Raw genomic sequence first — 27,937 nt, forward strand, 5'->3', positions numbered from 1 at the left:
GTAATAGTCCTCACTTTTGTTTCCTTGAATTTCCGACACACTTTCTCATGGATCGTTTACCCAGGTCTACAGCCTTCTTGTCATGTTTGTAGACCTGCTGGTTCCATTTGTATTCTCAGTCTCTGAGGGGGTCAGAGCTGAAAGCTGCACCTGCACTAAAGACCAAACAAATATTCGGACCTTAACTCACCGACCAACTCGCCCGGCTTCCAAACAACCTGAACTGACGGCTTGTGTGTTGGTCACAATTAGGGTTGTTTTTTTACAATGCATGCGACAAAAAAAACATGGTTTTGGTGATTTATGAGCACTGTCCGTTGCTCATAATTTATTATTCACTTGATGAGTGCAATTGAGAGTGGGAACCAGACATCCATCAGTAAGAACAGCTTCCATTCACTCAGCATGGGTTCAACATCGATAGCTTATAAAGCTGACCTAAGATGCAGACTTTTAGGGGGCATTATTCATTTCCTACAAGCCAAGCGCTGTTATTGACTCAGTAGTATCAGTGCTATGAATTAAGATAGCTTGGGTTGGAACTGCATACAAGGCAATAATGGTGAGTAGCTGAGAAGTACTGAGGTTGGAAGCAAATATGGGGGAAACCAAAAAAAAAAAGGATTCAATTTTAAATGCTAATATAAAAAAAAGGGCAAAATAAATTAAATATAGGCTTCGGATTAATCAGATCCATCACTTGATCCCTAGTTTCATATCACTTTATATATTAAACAATTTGCAGTGCTTAATTCCTGATAATCGCTCATTTCTTCATCAGTATTTTAAAGACTGTTTGCAGGATGCCAATCATTTCCGTACTATAATTGGTTCGGCCTCTGAATTGCTTGGGTAAAAAAAAAAGAAAAAAAAAAGAACAAGTTACAAAAATAACGCTACTGCCCCCTGTTGGTGAATCCAATGCTGGGAAGCAACGCAACATTTTTCCCGACAATAACTTTCTCTGCTATGCTCGATGGGACAGTAGAGATGGATTTTGGTGTGATTCTCCTACGTCTCCGCCTCCATCTGCTGCGCTCTCCGCTTGTCATGCTGGTGCTTGGTGAGTCCGTACTTGAAGAACTCGTAGACGGACCAGCTGATGGCTGTGGAGGGCATCTGGTAGATGACCCTGGCCTGCGCTCCCTTGAAGTAGCCCCGCAGGCCGCCCAGCCTGTACACCGTCCGGAAGGCGTGGGCTAAGCCTGTGATTTGTCTGTGGGCTCCTTGCTTGGCCGACAGGGAGCTGAGGGCCAGCGACTCCTGGGTGTTGAGCAGGGTCTTGCACACATCCAGGGGCGTGGTGGCGGCGGCGGCCAGGGCCCCGGCCAAGGCCCCTGACAGCATGTGGGAGGAGGGGTTGTAGTGTCTGTGGGGGTTGAGCAGCTCCTGCAGGTACTCGTATGTCATGAAGTGGAGCGCTTGGAAGGGCACGTTCATGGTGAGCTGGGTGGTGTAGCTGCGGTAGAACGCGGCGGCGCCCTCTTTCTGCCACACGGCGCGTATACAGTCCAACACGCCGCGGTAGGGAGAATTATACATCTGCATGCGTTGCTTCACAACTGGGAGGATGCACGGTGGATGCCAGGATATCCAGGGTTTAACGGAGCGGAAAAAAAGGGAAAAATACAGTAAGTGGCATAATAATACAACGTAGCATTCAACAAAAGTAACGCAAATATCAGTTTGATATACTTTAGAGCAGTCAGTGTACAGCTTGCATAGAGCTGGCGTTTAAATAGCGACTCAAGACGAGGAAATACCAAGATCAATCAATCAATCAATGTTTACTTATATAGCCCTAAATCACTAGTGTCTCAAAGGGCTGCACAAACCACCACGACATCCTCGGTAGGCCCACATAAGGGCAAGGAAAACTCACACCCAGTGGGACGTCGGTGACAATGATGACTATGAGAACCTTAGAGAGGAGGAAAGCAATGGATGTCGAGCGGGTCTAACATGATACTGTGAAAGTTCAATCCACAATGGATCCAACACAGTCGCGAGAGTCCAGTCCAAAGCGGATCCAACACAGCAGCGAGAGTCCCGTTCACAGCGGAGCCAGCAGGAAACCATCCCAAGCGGAGGCGGATCAGCATCGCAGAGATGTCCCCAGCCGATACACAGGCAAGCAGTACATGGCCACCGGATCGGACCGGACCCCCTCCACAAGGGAGAGTGGGACATAGAAGAAAAAGAAATGAAACGGCAGATCAACTGGTCTAAAAAGGGAGTCTATTTAAAGGCTAGAGTATACAAATGTCATGGTGGCCGTGAGGGTTCCATGGGGAACTATGAGAAGACATGAGATCCATGATCATTGATATGAACGCTGAAGAACAATGATAATTAATGACACCTCATGAGAACCATGACAACATATGAGAACCATGATAATTAATATGAACACATAATAACCATGATATTTAATGACAGTTCATGAGAACCATCATAATTAATATGAACGCTGAAGAACCATGATAATTAATGACAGCTCATGAGGACCCAGACAACATATGAGAACTATGATAATATGAACACATAAGAAACATGATGATATCTAATGACAGTTCATGAGAACCATGACAACATATGAGAACCATGATAATTAATATGAACACATAAGAACCATGATATCTAATGACAGTTCATGAGAACCATAATAATTAATATGAACACATAAGAACCATGATATTTAATGACTGTTCATGAGACCGATGATAATTAATTTGAACACATAAGAACCATGATATTTAATGACAGTTCATGAGAACCAGGATAATTAATATGAACGCAGAGGAAACCATGATAATTAATGACGGTTCATGATAACCGTGACAACATATGAGAACCATGACAACGCGTAGCAACCATAATAGTGCATGACAACAAATGAGTACATGATCATTCAAAAGAATGCATGGAAACCATAAGAATATATGAGAAGTACCATGATTATTAAGGAGAATCACGATAATGCATGAGATCCATGATCATTAATATGAACGCTGAAGAACAATGATAATTAATGACACCTCATGAGAACCATGACAACATATGAGAACCATGATAATTAATATGAACACATAATAACCATGATATTTAATGACAGTTCATGAGAACCATCATAATTAATATGAACGCTGAAGAACCATGATAATGACAGCTCATGAGGACCCAGACAATATATGAGAACTATGATAATATGAACACATAAGAAACATGATGATATCTAATGACAGTTCATGAGAACCATGACAACATATGAGAACCATAATAATTAATATGAACACTATAGAACCATGATATTTAATGACAGTTCATGAGAACCAGGATAATTAATATGAACGCAGAGGAAACCATGATAATTAATGACAGTTCATGATAGCCGTGACAACATATGAGAAACATGACAACGCGTAGCAACCATAATAGTGCATGACAACAAATGAGTACATGATCATTCAAAAGAATGCATGGAAACCATAAGAATACATGAGAAGTACCATAATTATTAAGGAGAATCACGATAATGCATGAGAACCATGATCATGCATGAGAATACATATATACAATATAACCGCAATGGGGAGCTGCGGTTATATTGACTCTTGTGCAACCCTAGGGCCCAAAACGGGCATTACATGTGTCCCTTTTTGTGATATCATTGCTCAGTTTGAAGGTGAGCTGTTATTGACTCAGTAGTATCAGTGCTATGAATTAAAATAGCTTGGGTTGGAACTGCATACAAGGCAATAATGGTGAGTAGCTGAGAAGTACTGAGGTTGGAAGCAAATATGGGGGAAACCCAAAAAAAAGGACTCAATTTTAAATGCTAATATAAAAGAAGAAGTTTTCCTTCTTCTTCTTAGAAAATTTGATTTTGATTGCAACAATGTTAGAGTAACATATGAACATTAAAGGCCTACTGAAATGAGATTTTCTTATTTAAGCGGGGATAGCAGGTCCATTCTGTGTCATACTTGATCATTTCGCGATATTGCCATATTTCTGCTGAAAGGATTTAATAGAGAACATCGATGATAAAGTTCGCAACTTTTGGTCGCTAATAAAAAAGCCTTGCCTGTACCAGAAGTAGCAGACGATGTGCGCGTGACATCACCGGTGTGAGGGCTCCTCACATCCTCACATTGTTTACAATCATAGCCACAAGCAGCTAGAAGTGAAGTGAATTATATTTATATAGCGCTTTTTCTCTTGTGACTCAAAGCGCTTTACATAGTGAAACCCAATATCTAAGTTACATTTAAACCAGTGTGGGTGGCACTGGGAGCAGGTGGGTAAAGTGTCTTGCCCAAGGACACAACGGCAGTGACTAGGATGGCGGAAGCGGGGATCGAACCTGCAACCCTCAAGTTGCTGGCACGGCTGCTCTACCAACCGAGCTATGCCGCCCCTAGAGCGATTCGGACCGAGAAAGCGACAATTTCCCCATTAATTTGAGCGAGGATGAAAGATTTGTGGATGAGGATATTGAGAGTGAAGGACTAGAAAAAAAAAGGCGAGGACAGTGGGAGCGATTCAGATGTTATTAAACACATTTACTAGGATAAGTCTGGAAAATCCCTTATCTGCTTATTGTGTTACTAGTGTTTTAGTGAGATTATATGGTACATGAAAGTCGGAGGGGTGTGGTGACCGCCAGTGTCTCCAGCGGGAGGAGGGAATAGTCCGCAGCAGCTGCAGGAGGACGCAAGCTCCGTTCATAACTACGGTAAGAGCCGACTTATTATCACAATTTTCTCACCGAAACCTGCCCGTTGACATGTGGTCGGGAACCATGTTCGCTTGACCGCTCTGATCCATAGTAAAGCTTCACCTTCGGGAATTTTAAACAAGGAAACACCGGCTGTGTTTGTGTGGCTAAAGGCAGCCACAATACAGCACTTCCCACCTACATCTTTCTACTTTGACGTCTCCATTATTAATTGAACAAATTGCAAAAGATTCAGCAACACGGAAGTCCAGAATAGTGTGTAATTATGCGATTAAAGCAGACTACTTACAGCTGGGATTGGGCTGGAAAAAAATGTCTGCTACAACCCGAGACGTCATACGCACGCGTCATCATTCCGCAACGTTTTCAACAGGAAATTTCGCGGGAAATTTAAAATTGCAATTTAGTAAACTAAAAAGGCCGTATTGGCATGTGTTGCAATGTTAATATTTCATCATTGATATATAAACTATCAGACTGCGTGGTCGGTAGTAGTGGTTTTCAGTAGGCCTTTAAGTGTACATGCTTTCAAAAAACATATATATGTATATATATATATATATATATATATATATATATATATATATATATATATATATATATATATATATACATATACACACACACACACACACACACACACACACACACACACACACACACACACACACACACACGCACGCCAAACGGTTGGACACACCTTGTCCTCATTCAAAGTGTTTTTTTTATTTTCATGACTAATTACATTGTAGATTGTCACTGAAGGCACCAAAACTATCAATGAAAACATGTGGAGTTATGTACTTAACAAAAAAAATTTGAAATAACTGAAAACACGTTTTATATTTCAAGTTTCTTCAAAATAGCCACCCTTTGCTCTGATTACTTTGCAGTAATCAGAGCAAAGGTGCCTTCAAGGGCAAAGATTTTGCCCTTAAAGGCCTCCTCTGTCCAAGGACTTATTTCCTGATTTTTAAAAATATTTATATTATTAAAAGCTGTATTTTTAGCTAAGTTCCTACCATTTATATAGTTTACCGTATACTATATCGCGCAACCCAACTTCAGAGCGTTGGAACTTTACTTGAAAATGGAACGTTTTTTTTGTGATTGTAAGAGTTTGATCCCTTTTTAGACCAGTTGATCTGCCGTTTCTTTTCTTTTTCTCCTATGTCCCACTCTCCCTTGTGGAGGGGGTCCGGTCCGATCCGGTGGCCATGTACTGCTTGCCTGCGTATCGGCTGGGGACATCTCTGCGCTGCTGATCCGCCTCCGCTTGGGATGGTTTCCTGCTGGCTCCGCTGTGAATGGGACTCTCGCTGCTGTGTTGGATCCGCTTTGGACTGGACTCTCGCGACTATGTTGGATCCATTATAGATTGAACTTTCACAGTATCATGTTAGACCCGCTCGACATCCATTGCTTTCCTCCTCTCCAAGGTTCTCATAGTCATCGTCACCGACGTCCCACTGGGTTATTATTGTCACCGATGTCCCACTGGGTGTGAGTTTTCCTTGCCCTTATGTGGTCCTACCGAGGATGTCGTAGTGGTTTGTGCAGCCCTTTGAGACACTAGTGATTTAGGGCTATATAAGTAAACATTGATTGATTGATTGATTGATATTGATCTTTTTTTTTTTTGCTATATATAGTTAAAGCTTCCACTGCATTTCACACTCTTGGCATTCTCTCGATGAGCTTCAAGCACACCTGTGAAGTGAAAACCATTTCAGGTTGAAGCTCATCGAGAGAATGCCAAGAGTGTGAAATGCAGTGGAAGCTTTAACTATATATAGCAAATAAAGAATTGATCAATATCAGAATCAAACTCTGACCATCACAAAACTGTTCCATTTTCAAGTAAAGTTCCAACGCTCTGAAGTTAGTATATAGTATACGGCAGTGGTTCTCAAATGGGGGTACGCGTACCCCTGGGGGTTCTTGAAGGTATGCCAAGGGGTACGTGAGATTTTTTTTAGATATTCTAAAAATAGCAACAATTCCAAAATCCTTTATAAATATATTTATTGAATAATACTTCCACAAAATATGAATCATAAACTTTGAAAATAAATGCAATATTCAGTGTTGACAGCTAGATATTTTGTGGACATGTTCCATAAATATTGATGTTAAAGATTTCTTTTTTTTTGTGAAGAAATGTTTAGAATTAAGTTCATGAATCCAGAAGGATCTCTATTACAATCCCCAAAGAGGACACTTTAAGTTGATGATTACTTCTATGTGTAAAAATCTTTATTTATAGCTGAATCACCTGTTTATTTTTCAACAAGTTTTTTGTTATTTATTTATTTTTCCAAATAGTTCAAGAAAGACCACTACAAATTAGCAATATTTTTCACAGTTTTACAATTTAATAAATCAGAAACTGATGACATAGTGCTGTATTTTACTTCTTGATCTCTTTTTTTCAACCAAAAATGCTTTGATCTGATTAGGGGGTACTTGAATTAAAAAAATGTTCACAGGGGGTACATCACTGAAAAAAGGTTGAGAACCACTGGTATACGGTATACAATATAAATGGTGTGAACTTGGCTAAAAATACAGCTTTTAATAATATAAATATTTAAAAATCAGGAAATCAGTCCTTGGACAAAGGAGGCCTTTAAGGGCAAAATCCAAAGGATTTAAATCTGAGCCAATTGTCAGACATAATTGAAATATTGAATTGATATTGTAACACCACCATCCTGTGTTTATATCTGATTATAATTGTCATCAACAATCTAATCATTCAGTCATCTTGAACATTCAAAGTATTAGCATTGGTTGGACCAATACTGCCCCTGTAACTACTGGGTATTGGATCAACACCCACGTTTGTATTATCGACTAAACTAGTTTAAAGCACACAACAGAATTGTATTTAAAAATAGAACTATGTTTCAACAGAGAATATTAACCATAAAACAGCAAGTAGATTAATTGTTTGGCCCGAATAATACAAGCTGCAATGACACTTTGTAATATTTATATACTAAATAATATATTGTGACATATATTATTATCGCAGGAGACCGCAATTAATATCGTAACATAGATTCTTGGTCATCTTGCTCCCAAGTTTAACTCATGATTAGCGATCATGTCCAGTATATTTAAGCAGGTGAGAACTCTGGCCATATTCCATTCATACAAAAACAATAATAAAATATAAATGGAAGATTCTATACCTTCTGTTCATGGCTGCATCATGAAGCAGGGTGGCCACACATCCAGCTGTCCCTGCAATAAGCACCACTCACAAATTAAAGTTAGCTAAGATAAATGAGAAAGAAGTACAGTGCTTTGCAAAAGTCTTTAACCTCTTTGGCTTTTTAACTATTTCGTTTAATCATTTAAAATGTTTTTTTTTTTTAATCTACGTAGTATGTGATTGATCTGGACCAAAAAACCTAGGTTGGTGATGTGAAATGAGAAAAAATATATATAAAGGCTTCACCTTCTTTGATATGAAGCCCTTTAAAATGTTCTGGTGCAATATTTTATCTCCAGACGCCACACAATTATTTAAAAGTTGGGTTATAAAGAAAAACTAATTTGATGATCCCACAGAGAACCATCAAATCCATAATCTTCAAGGGGAAAAGAACCCACCTAAACTCACAGACCAAGTAGACTAAAAAACATGTTGTAATGTAACAAAATAGGTAAAAAGCCAAGGCAGGGGGAATACTTTTGCAAGGTGCTGTAGAAACAGAAAAATATATCAATGTGATGTATTTGCTATTTGACATCTGCAGAGGCTAGGAATTAAACATGGATGTTATTTTGCATGTTGGTCCTGATTGGGTTCAGGAGGCCAAACCTTAGCAAAGAGAGACACCTAGTGGACTAAAGTGTTCTTTCTTTTTTTTTTTTAAAGCAGGATAAAACAGGAAGAGCTGTTTGTATGGGAGAAAGACAACTTACCCAGCCTCCCATTACACTGGAAAGAGGGAAGAGAGTATGGAGAACATGACATAAGGACACATTTTGTAAGGACACTATTATGTTGGGGGTGAATCACTGACTTAATAGAATTGATCTACACTGGCGTTGCTATGGGAATAAAAACAGATAAAACTGTTGTGGTTAAAATACAAGTTTGTGTCATCAAACATCACTGCCTGTTTGTGTAAATGGGAGGTTTTATGGTACCATTAGCCAAATGACTGTTAGCCCCGGGGTGGATCGCGTCACTCAGAGTCTTTTTGAGTTTCTCATAGCTGGCAAAATAGAGGGCATGGGCAGGACCCGCGCCGATAGCGGTCACGTTCAGCCCTCTCATCGGCCGCCAAACTCCCTCCGTGGCCACGATTCGACGGAGGGCGTCCATCACGTTCCTGTAGCGGGCGGCGGGGTCAGGCTGGAGGCTCTGCATTCTTGTCTGGGGAGGTAGGGAAAACAAACGATTAAAAGGGGAAAAAGGTAAACATTGACACAGCATTTAAAGAGAACTTAAGGTTTTAAATTATGCAGTGTTGAATAGAAGGCACTATATAGCAACAAGTATGGGGTTTGGCATCGGCCATTTATGGCAACCAAGACTTATATTTCATCCATCCATCCATCCATTTTCTACCGCTTATTCCCTTTCGGGGTCGCGGGGGGGGGGGGGCTGGCGCCTATCTCAGCTACAATCGGGCGGAAGGCGGGGTACACCCTGGACAAGTCGCCACCTCATCGCAGGGCCAACACAGATAGACAGACAACATTCACACTCACACACTAGGGCCAATTTAGTGTTGCCAATCAACCTATCCCCAGGTGCATGTCTTTGGAAGTGGGAGGAAGCCGGAGTACCCGGAGGGAACCCACGCATTCACGGGGAGAACATGCAAACTCCACACAGAAAGATCCCGAGCCGGGATTTGAACCCAGGACTGCAGGACCTTCGTATTGTGAGGCAGACGCACTAACCCCTCTGCCACCGTGAAGCCTGACTTATATTTCGATTCTTCCAAAACCATCCAAATTTTTAAATGTCCATTCCTATTTTCGATGCTCAGTCTGCTGACAGAAAGATGTACGGTAGCTGCCATAAAGCTGGCTAGCAGCTAATTGTCCCTCCATTCGGAAAATAAAATCTAATTTTTATGTTTTTCTTAAAGGCCTACTGAAAGCCACTACTACCCACCACGCAGTCTGATAAGTTTATATATCAATGATGAAATATTAACATTGCAACACATGCCAATACGGCCTTTTCAGTTTATTAAATTGTCATTTTAAATTTCCTGGGAGTTTCGTCTTGAAAACGTTGTGTAACAATGACGTGTACGCAAGACGCCATGGGTTTTTAGGAAGTATGAGCGCTGCACACACACACAGCTAAAAGTCGTCTGCTTTAACGGCATAATTACACAGTATTTTGGAGAACTGTGTTGCTGAATCTTTTGCAATTTCCATCCATCCATTTTCTGCCGCTTATTCCCTTTCGGGGTCGCGGGGGGCGCTGGCGCCTATCTCAGCTACAATCGGGCGGAAGGCGGGGTACACCCTGGACAATTCGCCACCTCATCACAGGGCAAACAGATAGACAGACAACATTCACACTCACATTCACACACTAGGGCCAATTTAGTGTTGCCAATCAACCTATCCCCAGGTGCATGTCTTTGGAGGTGGTTTGCAATTTGTTCAATTAATATTGGAGAAGTCAGAGTAGCAAGATGGAGTTGGGAAGCTTTAGCCTTTAGCCACACAAACACACGGTGATTCCTTGTTTAAAATTCCTACAGGTGAAATTTTACTATGGATCAGAGCGCGGTCAAGCGAACATGAAACACGACGGAATGTCAACCAGCAGGTTTCGGTGAGAAAACTGTGGTTAAAAAGTTGCTTCTTACCGGAGAAAAGCTGAGCTAGCCCCGTCCGTAGCTGCCGTCGACTCCCCCGAGACTGCGCGTCAAGACACCCGTGGACGTACACCTTCGACTATCGGGTACTATTTAACTCACTAAAACACTAGCAACACAATAGAAAGATAAGGGATTTCCCAGAATTATCCTAGTAAATGTGTCTAAAAACATCGGAATCCGTCCCAATGCAATCACGTTTGTTTATTTTGAAACTTTTTTTTTCTAGTCCGTCGCTATCAATATCCTCAAACACGAATCTTCCATCCTCGCTCAAATTAATGGGGAAATTGTTGTTTTCTCGGTCCGAATAGCTCTTTTTGTTGGAGGCTCCCATTATAAACAATGTAAATATGTGAGGAGCCCCCACACGTGTGACGTCATCGTCTGCGACTTCCGGTACAGGCAGGGCTTTTCTCTTAACACCGAAAGTTGCTAACTTTATCCTGGATGTTGTCTACTAAATAACTTCAGCAAAAATATGGCAATATCGCGAAATGATCAAGTTTGACACATAGAATGGACCTGCTATCCCTGTTTGAATAAGAACATTTAATTTCAGTAGGCCTTTAACACGAGGCTAAACATGTTACACACAACGGAAGAGCAAGCAGGAGCAGGCATGCTAATAGCTAAGCTAGCCGCCAAACTAGCTTGAAACAACAGAAGACATAAGCGCTTGGTGAAGTTAAGGAAGTTTGGTGAAAGCGTGTCAGGAAAATCTAATTGAAAACATTTGTATGCTCGTACAACACTTAAAACCTTTAGCATATCCGTATGTGGACTTAAATTACGGAATGGATTAACCAAAGAAATCAGACAAAGCACCAATATGATTTAGTTTAAGGTAGGCTGACCATATTCTGAAATCCCAAAAAGAGGACACATATGCGTGCCAAGGCCGGGAGTAGGTGAAAATTTGCCAATGATACTCGAACTTGCTTTATAAATAATATATTTATTTATATAAAGCATTTTTTCTCCTCTGTTGACGGCTGTGTTGGCGCAAGGGATTTCTAAAATGAGGTCCCAGGGACCCCATCAAGTCATAAAAATGTAAATTTTTGGGGTCCCACTTTTTTGTAAGCGTTTTGAAAACAAATGATAAACGTATTCATTATCCTGTTGTATCTCACATTCTATATCGTGTTTTAGAAAAAGGTTGTCATAAATGTTACTTAATTCATTTAAAAAAAAATAAAACAAATGTGTATACATATTTAAATGTATTCAGTTATAAACATTCATTCACTTTCTTCTTTCCTTCATGGATCTGAACTTTACCGCTGCTGGTAGTTTTGCCTATGTTTTTATTTAATAAGTTGTAGGTGTATTTATTTCAGTATAAAAGTGTAAAAAGTGTTTTGCTTGGGTCATGAAATGATAATAATGGTGTGCCAGGGCCTACATACATTTTATATTTAACACTTTAATCTCTGGAGTCTTACACTCACCTTAGTGTTTACTAAGAAGTCTATTTCCTTTTCCCGCCAAAACTCGAACCAACACTTCCTGTTAATAGCGTCACTTCCCTAACTTCCCCGGAAGTCCCGCCGCCCAACCAAAGACATTGGCTAACACCCCGTAGCCAGCCGCTACAATATTTTCAGCTAGTGTGATGTTATGAGCCAGGGAATAAAAGGACTACACTACCCAGCATGCAACAGGAGTGACAAACATGCCCGGTAGTCTGGTAAAGGGGGGGGGGGGGGGGGGGGGGGGTGGTGGTGTGTCGCCATGACGGCATCTTGTATGTTGTGATATGCACGCTCTAAAAGTAAACGTTAAGAACTCAGCCAACAAATACACGCAACCCTAATTCAAAATGCCGGACGTTTGACGCATTTTAAAAAAACCCGCCCGGACACGCCGGACAACGCCGCAAAAGAGGACATGTCCGGGGAAAAGAGGACGTATGGTCAGCCTAGTTTAAGGGACACTTCAAACTACAAGTGTTCACAAAGTACACAGAACAATTATTATGATGAACATCTTGAATCCATACTGTACGTATACATTCACTGTACAAACATACATATATATACATACTGTACATTACAAGTACATATACATGCATACACTCATGCATATAATCACGTTTCATCAAAACATAAATTAATGTTGTTACCCTAGGGTAAACTGGGTAACACATGGCACACAGACAAAGCTTAACCTATGACTACTATAACAATCTACAAGGTTAATATAGCTGGCTTCTCTTTCTTCCCCTCCATTGTTCTGCTTTCCTTTGTATCTGTAGTTATCATTACATATATGTATTGTTGCATTTGAACAACTGTGTTGTTGATAATAGAGGTAAATTATTGGTATTATTCATTATCAATAGTGGTATTTCTATTGCTCCATTTGTAGTGTAATAATACTCATTGTCATTTCTATATTATTTATTTATTTATTTCACTAACTGGTTCTTTGCTATCACTTTTACAATCATATTCGTACTTATCTTATTTGCTGATGTTGCTCTATTGTTGTTGTTATTGTTGTGTTTGTTGTTGTTGTCCCTCTGTCTTATCCCCCTCTCTTGCCCACAATTTCCCCGTCTTCCTTTTTTTCTCTTTCTATCCCCTTTTTAAAAGATGGATTAATGTATTTAATATTTGTTTACTTACTATGGTGTATTATTTATTTATTAACTGTTCTGTTACAGAGAACAAGGAACACAGATAAAATTGCTATGGTGTGAAAAGAGGTAGGATTAAATAAACTCAGCCTCTTCCTACCCATTTTTCGGATGTGCTGTAATGAAACAATTGGAAATTATGTGACGCATTACATTGTATCGTATGCATGTTCCAAATAAACTGAAACTGACCTGTTATAGCAAAAAGTAACTAGATATTAACTATAATTAAAAAGTAGATAAGAGTTAGAGAGCAGATACTATAACAATTGTTGTGGTGTTCTGTTGCCGTTTAGCGACCACTCAAGCATACACGAAGAGAGAAGACTGCTCAATCCATAAATCGACAGCGTTGATACCAAGTATAATTGATACCATGGTGATAAGATTGATATTTTAATTTGCTCAAAATAATACTTTTGTTGTTTACTTAATGTTTACAAACTCAGGGAATCATTCCCTGGACATAAGAGGAGTTTGAGGGCAAAACTAAAATAATTTCAATAAGTAATATATTTTTTGCTTTTGTTATATTGTGTGCCATTGACGTGGTTGTGATAAAAAAATGTATGTAATTAAAGGAAATAGGAGAGAAGTTTAAATATTGTGCTGATATTGTTACACTGTCTATAGCACTCACTCAATGAATATATAAATGTATAGTTTATACATGTACTCTGATCATAGGTGATCAGAATCAGCAGCATGAAACCCAGATTGAAACTTCTCTCTCTAACACATGAACATCAAGATGTACAGAAAAAATAATGAGGTTTTCAAAGATAAAGTTAAACTCTTACGAAAGTGTACACCTGTGGAAAGAAACTTCATAACATTTATAGTCAAGTTCAAAAGGACAAATCAATCAATGTTTACTTATATAGCCCTAAATCACTAGTGTCTCAAAGGGCTGCACAGACCACCACGACATCCTCGGTAGGCCCACATAAGGGCAAGGAAAACTCACACCCAGTGGGACATCGGTGACAATAATGACCCAGTGGGACGTCGGTGACAATGATGACTATGAGAACCTTAGAGAGGAGGAAAGCAATGGATGTCGAGCGGGTCTAACATGATACTGTGAAAGTTCAATCCATAATGGACCCAACACAGTCGCGAGTGTCCAGTCCAAAGCGGATCCAACACAGCAGCGAGAGTCCCGTTCACAGCGGAGCCAGTAGGAAACCATCCCAAGCGGAGGCGGATCAGCAGCGCAGAGATGTCCCCAGCCGATACACAGGCGAGCAGTACATGGCCACCGGATCGGACCGGACCCCCTCCACAAGGGAGAGTGGGACATAGAAGAAAAAGAAAAGAAACGGCAGATCAACTGGTCTAAAAAGGAGTCTATTTAAAGGCTAGTGTATACAAATGAGTTTTAAGGTGAGACTTAAATGCTTCTACTGAGGTGGCATCGCGAACTGTTACCGGGAGGGCATTCCAGAGTACTGGAGCCCGAACGGAAAACGCTATATAGCCCGCAGACTTTTTTTGGGCTTTGGGAATCACTAATAAGCCGGAGTCCTTTGAACGCAGATTTCTTGCCGGGACATATGCTACAATACAATCGGCAAGATAGGCTGGAGCTAGACCGTGTAGTATTTTATACGTAAGTAGTAAAACCTTAAAGTCACATCTTAAGTGCACAGGAAGCCAGTGCAGGTGAGCCAGTACAGGCGTAATGTGATCAAACTTTCTTGTTCTTGTCAAAAGTCTAGCAGCCGCATTTTGTACCAACTGTAATCTTTTAATGCTAGACATGGGGAGACCCGAAAATAATACGTTACAGTAGTCGAGGCGAGACGTAACAAACGCATGGATAATGATCTCAGCGTCTTTAGTGGACAGAATGGAGCGAATTTTAGCGATATTACGGAGATGAAAGAAGGCCGTTTTAGTAACGCTTTTAATGTGTGCCTCAAAGGAGAGAGTTGGGTCGAAGATTATATTTATCTACTGCTTGAAAATAGCCCCAGGAAAACAGTACATCTTTGACCCAGCCTCTTAAAAGAATCGGAATCGAGAAACATTGGGAACTGTAATCAAAACGAGGGACCAGAAACAGATTAGTTTTAATTCAAATGATGACCTCAAATCACACCTTTTTTGGTGAAACATACCTGTAGTAAATACATTAAAAAAAACAAAGTAGAAATTACAGAGGAAACTAGCAGTGGCATAATCCCTAAATACCAATAAAGAAACATTATTCTCTTTACTTGGACAAAGAGTAAAAATGTCCTCATGACACTATGTGCTATAATTAAGGGCAAAGAGCTCCCTAATAGAACAAATAACAAGTTTGCCTAGTGCAAAGTTGCCACAATAGTCCTTGATTAGACAAGAATGCAGTAAAATACTCTTATGCCACCAGTAGCTATGTGCCGGTTACCGATTTTAGGTGTCATGAGAAAGGGACTGTTTCAAAACCGCTAAAATGTTCTTCAATACCGTCTGGACACTATAAGTGAAAGTAAAAAAGAAATCCTTCAGTTCACGTGTGGCTGCAGCAGCTATAGAAGGACCGTTTCCCCCTAGTCACAGAACTACAGGCTGTATTGTGGAGGACGATGGTCCAAGGTCTACTAAACACTTACCAATGTTCAAACAGACTAAATCGGCTGTTTGGGAATACTTCGGTTACCGTGAAAAAAACAGACGGGCTGGGTGGAGAAATAAGATTGCCCAATGTTCTAGACGTGCTTACTTACGGACATGGCGCAAGTGAAGGCAACAATGCGCACCATGCATAGTTGCGTGGTGCGCCATGAGTCATTGAGTCTAGCGCCTGTAAACGGAAACAATCCAAGAAAAGTCTTAACTCATTCAAAATTTGGATAATACTAGCAGATTCAACATATTTAGAAGATTCTGATCACACTTAATATACTTCAAAATTGTCAACATTTCAAATATGACCCAAGCACAAATGGTTTAACAACCAATCAACTTCTTGAAAACAATCGTAAAAGATAATACGGTGTATTCTGAAACCCCAGGCGCCCTGTGCGGTGATGATCGACTTAATAACAAAAACAAGAGGGCTTTTGTGGCAAAGTGCTTGTGATTTGGCTCAAAGATGTCACGATGATAAGGAGCACAGTTACACATAGCTTTGCAAAAACATGGATTGAATTAGAGATCATCATTACTTTCTCTGTTCAAAAAAGAAAAAGAGAAAGTCTACAAGCACACAAAATGCTAAACTTTCACTTGAAGAGTCTAATAATTGGTCACTTGAAAGTGCATGAGAGGTCAAGAAAACTAACAAACAAAACAAGAACTTTGACCATTAACACACATCAGATACAAGTGAACTGACCGTCGCCAAAGTCAACACTCACTCAATGGAAGACGAACTACGTAAATAAGTACTTCAAGAACAAAGTTCCTGAAGAATACAACTTTGTGGATATTCTGACTTTTCAAAAAGTAGACAAACAACACAAGATTCTTCAAAAACAAGGCTATGCGGAAGAAAAACAAAACCACACGATAGGTTGAAAATATCCTAGGGGCAGAAAAGTTTTCCATTTAACCATGGGTCCGATCAGACCATAATGGAAAGAAAAGGTCAAAGTTCAGAAAGCTAAGTTCCTAAAGACGGAAAACATCCCCATCAAACAGTACGTTTCAAACAACCGAAGAGGCAGGAAAAACCCTGACACGTGTTCAAGATGAATAGAACTGCCATGTATCTGAAATGGAAAACAAAGCAAATGATTCAAGTAGGATTCAAGTAGAAAGCCAAGTTAACAAACTTGCCTGGGAGCTATTAAAATTGATAGCTACAGCTACCAGGCAAAGTAGGTGAAATCCAAAAGGTTAATAAACAAGTACAAAACAGGCTCTTTGAGGCTTTCACCAATGCTGACAAAATACCAGAGGGCTCTGCTGACAACTCAGGATAGCAAAATGGATCTATTTTATTTCCTGAAATGGCTGGTGAAAGATTGACCGAGAAATAAAGACAAACAAATATTCTTTCTTTAGAAAGTTTTTGCCCTGGAAACTCTGCTATATAAATAACTACATGCTACAATTACAACTGCAGGCTCTGTGCACACAAATGTTATCGACACTCATTTTGGAAGCCTCACAATACTCCAACAGCAGAACAAAGTCTTGACAAATAGGATCCTGTTATGTTGGCAAGTATCCAGTCACTGTAAATGTTATACCCACACAAGCTATATATATTTCCTGCAGAAGAACATATTCTCCACATATTGATGGTAAATTTGGTTGTATTGGCCACTACAAGCAATGAAGTAGAGGCAATAAGGCTGTGAACTTTTTACTGAAAGCGGTTTCTTGTTTCCTCTGAGACAATAGCCAGAAACTTCTGGACGTCAAAATGTACCACCCTTTTCTAAAGTAGGTTGCTCAGGTAAATTACATTTAATCTTAATGATGACAAGAAGTATTGAACAGTCAATTAAATAGTTAAAAAAAAAAAAACTGAAAACGATATTTCAGTTGACGTAGTAGGTGGGGGGTTCTTTCATAAAGAGTAAAGAGGTCTTTTGTATTCTCTAACCATGACAAAACGATCTTGAAATACAAGCTACAGTGAAACCAATATTTACAAACCCTTCATTGTACAAAATTGTCGATGTAAGTACCATATGTCCCGGCAAGAAATCTGCGTTCAAGGACTCCGGCTTATTAGTGATTCCCAAAGCCCAACAAAGTCTGCGGGCTGTAGAGCTTTTTCATTTCGGGCTCCAGTACTCTGGAATGCCCTCCCGGTAACAGTTCGAGATGCTACCTCAGTAGAAGCATTTAAGTCTCACCTTAAAACTCATTTGTATACTCTAGCCTTTAAATAGACTCCCTTTTAGACCAGTTGATCTGCCGTTTCTTTTCTTTTTCTTCTATGTCCCACTCTCCTTTGTGGAGGGAGTCCGGTCCGATCCGGTGGCCATGTACTGCTCGCCTGTGTATCGGCTGGGGACATCTCTGCGCTGCTGATCCGCCTCCGCTTGGGATGGTTTCCTGCTGGCTCCGCTGTGAACGGGACTCTCGCTGCTGTGTTGGATCCGCTTTGGACTGGACTCTCGCGACTGTGTTGGATCCATTATGGATCGATCTTTCACAGTATCATGTTCTCATATGTTCTCATAGTCATCAGTATCATCAGTATCACAGTATCATGTTCTCATAGTCATCATTGTCACCAACGTCCCACTGGGTCATTATTGTCACCGATGTCCCACTGGGTGTGAGTTCTCCTTGCCCTTATGTGGGCCTACCGAGGATGTCGTAGTGGTTTGTGCAGCCCTTTGAGACACTAGTGATTTAGGGCTATATAAGTAAACATTGATTGATTGATTGATAAAAACCACAGACCGAACAAAAATGTGCTTCGGTGAACAAACCTTCTGTTTACAAACTTTTAATCCACTCATTGTGTGCCTGCAGCCAAGCCATTTTTGTCCCAGAATACACATCCATTCAGTAGTATTGCCAAGAGCTAAACAAGATATACAAACTACGAATATATTTAAACGAGCGTTTACTGTACAATATCTGCTCTCAATGGGATGCCGCCCACTAATAGGATGTTCATAATCCTCACACAAGTAATAAAAATGTGCCACAAACGCTTTTCCTGTCTTTTTCGCCATCTTTGGGTATAAATTCAACGTTAAAATTAACCAACTTCTCGTTTTATGGCCACAATCTTCCACTATCAAGTTAAGAGGTACAATTTATAATCTATAATAAACTTTCATCAACTCAGAGGCAATGCAGAAAGTCAGAATGTCAATAATAGCTTGCTGTGACAAGACGCCGCTAAAAAGTTAGTCTACGTTAGCGCTTATAATAATATAGTTAATACTTGGTTAATATTCAAGTAAAAAGCTGCAAATGGAGTACTTTTGGCAGTTTTTGGATGTTTTTAGAGGTCTTTATGGGCATAATAATGCAGCTGATGCAACTACACTGTTAGCCACCTCATACTGAAAACCCCCCCCCAAAAAAACAGGTATTACACAATGATTGTGAAATATAAGCCAAAATTCCAAAAGAGAGCGCAGTTCCCATTTAAGAGCCATGTTATTTTTATTTGAATGTTTAAATGTGTTTATTATCTTCTGTTTTCATTTGTAAATTGTTGGATGTGTTACGTTCGGTTTACATCACGGAAATTCACTTTATGTTGTCATATTCCTTGGAGTATTGTTTGATCTCTGTGTTATAAGAGATCAGCCTTTAGGCTTAATGTGCACAATAAATATATTTGTTGCTCAGACAGTAATGTGTTTATACAAGTTTGAAAAGGGGAATGTCATTTTTAATGGAGAAAGCGGCAGATCTCTGACTCGTGTTAGCATATAAGCTAGCTGGGGCTTGCTTGCTTCTCCAGTAAATGAGCAATGCCACTGGTTCGTCAGTTTATCAAAGTGTTATCAATCAGGGTTTTACGGTAATTTTGATTTAAAAACGGTAATACTGACCGTGGCAAAGTTTTACCCTGGGTTATCATTATACCGTTTATAATTACATCTGGACTGGGCCCAAAAAATTATATCAATATATATTGCAATGTATATGTAATCGATATTTTAAAAAATATGTTCGATATATATATATTTTTGGGGGCGGTTGGAGGAAACCAAAAAAGAATGAACATGGTTTATCGCATGTACAAAGGCACTTGACTGTGAGCAATGGGAGTGACATGCTACACACCCAATCCCTTAACAGTATCAACAATCATGTTTGGTTGCGCCATGTTGCTGTCTCACTGTTGATTCTCTGCATGGAGTGAGAAAAGAAAGTAAAAATGAGTGCTTCAGACAGCGAAATAATTCTCCGTAAAAGAGGAACAGTGCGTCAGTGTTTTAGATTTCAAAAACTGGACACCAAAATCGGTTTCCTCCAGATACTCCGGCTTCCTCCCACCTTCAAAGACAAGCACCTGGGGATAGGTTGATTGGCAACACTAAAAAATTGGCCCTAGTGAGTGAATTTATATCTTTATATGTATATTTTCACCGAAAAATATATCGAGATCTAAATCGAATATCGAGTTTCCGCAAAAATATATCGCGATATACTTTTTCGTCCATATCGCCCAGACCTAGGGTTAGGTGATATATCGATATACTCGATATATCGCGGGTTTGTCTCTGTGTGATATAAAATGACTATATCGTGATATTTGAGTATAAGTTCTCAAGCAGTTGCTTTTAGTTGCTTTGCTGGCATTACACTACTTCCCACTCTTTGTTGTCTCTCCTTCTCACAGACAACAATCACACCTTCTTACATATATCACATACATATACGAGAGGTAGCAGCATGGGTAACGTTAGCTGTGGTGGGAGTGGTAATACGAGAGAAAGAATGTGCGAATCTGGTAACAAATGAAGGAAGAATTCATTCCCAAGAAAAACAGCAGGGGGTCCATCGTCTGGCCATGAATTGATTAACGTGGACCCCGACTTAAACAAGTTGAAAAACGTATTCGGGTGTTACCATTTAGTGGTCAATTGTACGGAATATTTACTGTACTGTGCAATCTACTAATAAAAGTATCAATCAATCAATCAATCAATCAATGGCGGTGGTTTGGCTTCAACTGGGAATATGTCGAACAGACAACCGTAATTTGTCAACTGTGGGGCAAAAGCGTTGCTAAAAAAAGTAGCATTACTGCTAATATGTAGCATCATTTGAAAAGTCACTTACTAGAGAATGAAGAGTGCGTACTCCGCATGTCAACATCTCCATTCGGTGCCACACCAACAGAATGCCGAGGCAACCATTTCCACATCAACACCGTATGAAAAATAAGTCAACAACTTAAGTAGATAACGTCCACAGTAACCTGCCACATAGCGTTTTGATTTCGCATTATGCAGCTCATTTCTATTTGACAGTTATTGAAATATATTGTGTGACATCATGTACAAAAGTGCACTTTATTTGTTTTAAACTACTGTAGTGGCGTTCTGTACAAAAAGTGCACTTTAATTTAGTGTTTTTTTGATATGTCATCTTGGTTACATCATGCACAAAAGTGCACTCATAGCTTGTTTTAAAATGTCTCTGACAATCTTGCACGTTCTGTTTTGAAATGACATGAATGTTTGTGCCACTGCTTAATAACAGTTTAATAAATAGTTTTGGTCAATTGACTTAGTTGTGATTTCCCTCTCTGCATGAAAGTTTAAAATGAGCACATATTAATGCAGTATGAACAAGAATGCATCAAGTGTTCATTCAAGGCTAAGGCAAAATATTGAGATATATATCGTGTATTGTGATATGGCCTAAAAATATCGAGATATTAAAAAAAAGGCCATATCACCCAGCCCTACCCCGACCTATCGACAAATGTAAAAGACGTATTTCATGATACAGTTTTCAGCCATGTCGCCCAGCCTAGTTGTTATATCCCTACTCTGTGCCTTTGGTGTTTGCTCACAGACCAGCCTAGTCTGTGCCTTGGATGTGTGCTGAAGACCTTGCAGGTCGTTGAGACTACAGGTGGTCAAGACATGGATAAAGTGTGGGCGTGTTTTGCTTTTCAGTGTGACATGGACAGCTGTATGCACTTAATTGGTGCCATTTTAGCACCCGCAGTGATCACAAGCACCTGACCGACCTTATGCTCATCAGGTCATGACTTATTAAGGCCATGTCCACACAAACACAGATACCTAATAAACACATACTTAGCGTTTAGGCCTCTTGTCCACACGCAGACGCATACTTTTGTCTTTAAAAACGCAAACTTTTACAAATGCTGGCCAAAGTGTAGAGATCCAAAACTTTCCAAACTAATTTTTTTCCAGCCCGATCACAGCTATAAGTAGTCTGCTTTAATCGCATAATTACACAGTATTCTGGACATCTGTGTTGCCGAATCTTTTGCAATTTGTTCAATTAATAATGGAGAAGTCAAAGAAGAAAGATGTTGGTGGGAAATGTTGTATTGCAGCTGCCTTTAGCAACACAAACACAGCCGGTGTTTCCTTGTTTACATTCCCGAAGGTGAAGCTTTACTATGGAGCAGAGCGGTCAAGCGAACATGGTTCCCGACCACATGTCAACTGGCAGGTTTCGGTGAGAAAATTGTGGTAATAAGTCGGCTCTTACCGTAACCATGATCAGAGCTTGTGTCCTCCTGCAGCTGCGGACTCTCTTACCTCCTCCCACCAGAGACACTGGCGGTCACCACACCCGGGGCCACACCTCTCCGACTTTCAGGTACCATGTAATTTCACTAAAACACTAGTAACACAATAAACAGATAAGGGATTTTCCAGAATTATCCTAGTAAATGTGTCTAATATCATCTGAATCGCTCCCACTGACCTCGCCTTTTTTTTTGTCTAGTCCTTCACTCTCACTATCCTCATCCACGAATCTTTCATCCTTGCTCAGATTAATGGGGAAAACGTCGCTTTCTCGGTCTGAATCGCTCCCGCTGCCTGTGGTTATGATTGTAAACAATGTGAGGATGTGAGGAGCTCCACAACCTGTGACGTCACGCGCACATCGTCTGCTACTTCCGGTACAGGCAAGGCTTTTTTATTAGCGATTAAAATTTGCAAACTTTATCGTCGATGTTCTCTACTAAATCCTTTCAGCAAAAATATGGCAATATCGCGAAATGATCAAGTATGACACATAGAATGGACCTGCTATCCCCGTTTAAATAAGAAAATGTAATTTCAGTAGGCCTTTAAAAGACAACCCTATATTACCCATTACCTCCCTGCTTGGCACTCAGCATCAAGGGTTGGAGTTGGGGGTTAAACCACCAAATATGGTTCTCAGGCCCGGCCACCACTACTGCTCACTGCTCCCCTCACTTCCCACGGGGTGAAAAAGGGGATGGGTCAAATACAGAGGTTAAGTCCACCACACTTTGCGCTTGACAAGCGAACATGGATCCCGAATACATGTCAACCGGCAGTTTTCGGTGGGAAAATTGTGGTAATAAGTCGTCTCTTACCGGAGATCAGCTGAGCTTGCGCCGTCCATGCAGCTGCCGTGACTTCCCTCAGAGACTGGCGTCAACACACCCGTGGACACACCCCTCCGACTATCAAGTACTATTTAATCTCACTAAAACACTAGCAACACAATAGAAAGATAAGGGACTTCCCAGAATTATCCTAGTAAATGTGTCTAAATCCCGTATCTCCTTATTGTGTTACTAGTGTTTTAGTGAGATTATATAGTCGTACCTGAAAGTCGGAGGAGTGTGGTGACCGCCAGTGTCTCCGAGGGAAGCCATGTTTCTCGACAAGGCAAGGCAGCCGGGCTGAGATTTTTTTCCCCCTCCACGGAGTAAGCATCCGACAAGAGTCCACAGCTGCAGGAGGAATGACGCAAACTCTCCGCTCACGTCTACGGTAAGAGCCGAATGTAAACAAGGAAACACCGGCTGTGTTTGTGTTGCTAAAGGCAGCAATTCACCGCTTCCCACCTACATCTTTCTTCTTTGACATCTCTATAATTCATTGAACAAACTGCAAAAGATTCAGCCACACAGATGTCCAGAATACTGTGTAATTATGCGGTTAAAGCAGACCACTTATAGCTGTGATCGGTGCTGGATCAAATTGTCCGCTACAATCTGTGATGTCATGCGCACGCGTCAACATACAGCGATGTTTTCAACAGAATACTTTGCGCGAAGTTGCATCCATCCATCCATTTTCTACCACGTATTCCCTTTTTGGGGTCGCTGGCGCCTATCTCAGCTACAATCGGGCGAAAGGCGGCGTAAAACCTGGACAAGTCGCCACCTAATCGCAGAGTTACTTCGCGCAAAATTTAAAATTGCAATTTAGTACACTAAACCGGCCGTATTGGCATGTGTTGCAATGTTAAGATTTCATCATTGATATATAAACTATCAGACTGCGTGGTCGGTAGTAGTGGGTTTCAGTAGGCCTTTAAAAGACAACGCTATATTACCCATTACCTCCCTGCTTGGCACTCAGCACCCAGGGTTGGAATTGGGGGTCAAATCACCAAAAATAATTCTCGGGCCCAGCCAATGCTGCTGCTCACTGCTCTACTCACTTCCCAGGGTGTGAACAAGGGGATAGGTCAAATGCAGAGGTTAATTCCACCACACTTAGCGTGTGTGTGACTATCAGTGGTACCTAATGATTATTTTTTATTGCTTTTTATTAGGGGTGGGCAAATTAATGCGTTAATTACGCGTGAACTCATCAATCTATTAACGCCGACAATTATTTTATCGCACATTTGCGTATGTTGTTTACATGCTTTTATTTTGTTAACGCCTTTTCTTAACAAGATGGCATCTCCCGGATGTACTTCGGCGTCGAGGGGCTCTTGGTAAAGATGGAACATTTGGCAAAAATACCGGACAATTCTGCAAATTTCATGGCTGGCTTACAGCGTGGTCACTCCGGGATCACTTACGACCGCCAGACAATTCTGAATGTGGATAGATCGGGCCGTTTTGGACTGAATGACGCGTACTTGCTAGACCGGCTAGCTAGCATGGGAATACTTTGCCGGCTACATCCAGCGGCCTGTGAAGCAGCGGAGTATATGTGTTGTCTGTCTATTTATGAATAATGCAGACGAGGAGTGTTGGCTGAGTTCTTAACGTTTTGCTTTCAGAGCGTGCATATCACAACATACAAGATGCCGTCATGGCGACACAACCTATACCGGGCTACCGCGCATGCTCGTCACTCCTGTTGCATGCTGGGTAGGGTAGTTCTTTTTTCCCCTGGCTCATAACATCACAAATAGTACCATGTATATGCGTTCAGTTTATCAAAGCACCAAGCAAACAATCGGAAAATTCCCATCATATCAATTCCTAGATATGGTCATAATTATTTTAAGTGCACTACGCAGAATAAACACAACATTATTAATATTGCTACTACGGATAATTTGATCAAAAATTCCCTAAAACAGCCGACTCCCTATAATATAGGTTTTTTAAACATAAGACCTTGATAAAAAAAATGTTTCTGCTGTTACCTCAGAACTTGCCTGTTCAGATGTTATGATTGTGGCTCAGAGATTTGTATGTAGATTATATTTATTTCCCATAACAAACAGGATAACTTAAATACCCTGGCAGTGGCAATAAGCTTATATGTTTGTATATACATTTTTTGAGTTGATTTTCATCCATCCATCCATCCATCTTCTTCCACTTATCCGAGGTCGGGTTGCGGGGGCAGCAGCCTATGCAGGGAAGCCCAGACTTCCCTCGCCCCAGCCACTTTGTCTAGCTCTTCCCGGGGTATCCTGAGGCGTTCCCAGGCCAGCCGGGAGACATAGTCTTCCCAACGTGTCCTGGGTCTTCCCCGTGGCCTCCTACCGGTTGGACGTGCCCTAAACACCTCCCTGGGGAGGCGTTCGGGTGGCATCCTGACCAGATGCCCGAACCACCTCATCTGGCTCCTCTCGATGTGGAGGAGCAGCGTCTTTACTTTGAGTTCCTCCCGGATGGCAGAGCTTCTCACCCTATCTCTAAGGGAAAGCCCCGCCACACGGCGGAGGAAACTCATTTCGGCCGCTTGTACCCGTGATCTTATCCTTTCGGTCATTACCCAAAGCTCATGACCACAGGTGAGGATGGGAACAAAGATCGACCGGTAAATTGAGAGCTTTGCCTTCCGGCTCAGCTCCTTCTTCACCACAACGGATCGGTACAACGTCCGCATTACTGAAGACGCCGCACCGATCCGCCTGTCGATCTCACAATCCACTCTTCCCCCACTCGTGAACAAGACTCCTAGGTACTTGAACTCCTCCACTTGGGGCAGGGTCTCCTCCCCAACCCGGAGATGGCACTCCACCCTTTTCCGGGAGAGAACCATGGACTCAGATTTGGAGGTGCTGATTCTCACTCCAGCCGCTTCACACTCGGCTGCGAACCGATCCAGTGAGAGCTGAAGATCCCGGCCAGATGAAGCCAACAGGACCAGATCGTCTGCAAAAAGCAGAGACCTAATCCCGCGGCCACCAAACCGGAACCCCTCAATGCCTTGACTGCGCCTAGAAATTCTGTCCATAAAAATTATGAACAGAATCGGTGACAAAGGGCAACCTTGGCGGAGTCCAACCCTCACTGGAAATGTGTTCGACTTGATTTTCATAAAATATGCTATATAACTGCTACTGTTTAACAAGGACTGATTTAAATTGTGTTTGCACAACAAATGTTTTGGCGCTTTTGTTCATGTGGGAGAATATTCCAATAAAGATGCACTACACACTACTTTTGAATTCATTATCGGGCTTTGCATATACAATGCAGTTAATCGCGATTAATCTGAGAAATAGTGCGATTAACTTCGATTAAAATTGTTAATCCTTGCCCAGCCCTACTTTTTCTATATGAATGCAACGAAATGAAATAACGTGGGTGAGTCTCATGCCTCTATTAAGAAGGCCAACTGTTGACTCAACTTTTCATTAACTCTTTAACTCCAGGCAAACGTGCGTGGACAATGGTTGCAAAACAGGCGAAATATTTGACTTCCACCAAAAATAAAAAGTAGGCGACTTGTTTGAAAAGGTTAGCAACAAGCTAACGGTGGTTAACGGGTAAACACAGATTAGCATGCGAGCTAACTGACCTTGTGACGCGTGTTTAGGTTAGCAATGAGGCTAAGCTAACATATTTAAACGAGGGTGGGGGGGGAATAAAAACAAAACGCCATTTAGCCGCCAAGAGTCAGGCTACCTTGACACAGTCGATGGGGAACATGAGGCAGTGCTCCATGATGCCGGCCACGGCTCCGGCCAACATGTGCGTGCTGGTGGAAGCTCCCTGCGGCAAGCCCTCGTAGTCCGGCTCCGAGTGATCACTTTGCTCCTGTGCGCTCCGGACCAAGTCAACGGTCTGCAGCTCCGTCTCGCCTCCAATCCGCGGGGTCAGACTGCCCACGATAGTCTCCGACACTCCCAGGAAGCGACCCCCCAGCCATCGGACTTCTGCCCCGGCAGAGGCACCAGCAACCCCGGGATCATTGCCTGCAGTCTCCGCGGTCATCCGACGCCTCCTCACAAATCCATCCGCTTCCATGAGAAACCAGGAGGCGTAAGGAGGGGGGGGGCGGGCACAAATGTCTTAGAGTTCGGCGGCCGAGCTTCGCATTCCCTCGGTATAGTTCGGTGGCTTATTTTCCCGCTGCAAACATCCGCAGCCGCCTTCTTTCCTTTCCGCCACAGGCAGCCACGCGAGGCCGAGGAGGGCCGGAAACACAAGAAGAGACACCACAGGCACGGAGACGGAGCTGATTGGCTACAAGAGGCAAGTCCTACTATTCCTATTGGATGAGAGGCCTGTCAATCAAAAGTGTGTCGTAATGGCGTGTGGCCTTGGAACAGGGGTGTCCAAACTTTTTCCACTGAGGGCCGTACACTGAAAAATCCAAGCAATCAATCAATCAATGTTTACTTATATAGCCCTAAATCACTAGTGTCTCAAAGGGCTGCACAAACCACTACGACATCCTCGGTAGGCCCACATAAGGGCAAGGAAAACTCACACCCAGTGGGACGTCGGTGACAATGATGACTATGAGAAACCTTGGAGAGGAGGAAAGCAATGGATATCGAGCGGGGGCCATTTATTTTAAAAACCAATACAATATATCATGGGTGTCAAACTCAGGCCCGCGGGCCAAATTTGGCCCGCCTTGTAATTTA

General features: G+C 41.5%; 1 protein-coding gene across 1 annotated transcript; it reads right to left on the reverse strand.

Moving 5' to 3' along the window:
• Positions 1-291: 291 nt before the first annotated feature.
• Positions 292-27,499, reverse strand: slc25a28 (solute carrier family 25 member 28). Its single transcript, XM_061910212.1, has 5 exons — positions 26,970-27,499; positions 8,906-9,134; positions 7,939-7,990; positions 6,056-6,060; positions 292-1,562 (listed from the first exon to the last, which is right to left on the reverse strand). Exons 1-5 carry the CDS (start codon positions 27,309-27,311, stop codon positions 1,012-1,014), a joined length of 1,179 nt encoding a protein of 392 aa, XP_061766196.1. The 5' UTR covers positions 27,312-27,499; the 3' UTR covers positions 292-1,011.
• Between the last annotated feature and the right edge of the window lie 438 nt (positions 27,500-27,937).

This window comes from Nerophis ophidion, linkage group LG09 (assembly GCF_033978795.1).
Source record: "Nerophis ophidion isolate RoL-2023_Sa linkage group LG09, RoL_Noph_v1.0, whole genome shotgun sequence".
Taxonomy (NCBI): domain Eukaryota; kingdom Metazoa; phylum Chordata; class Actinopteri; order Syngnathiformes; family Syngnathidae; genus Nerophis; species Nerophis ophidion.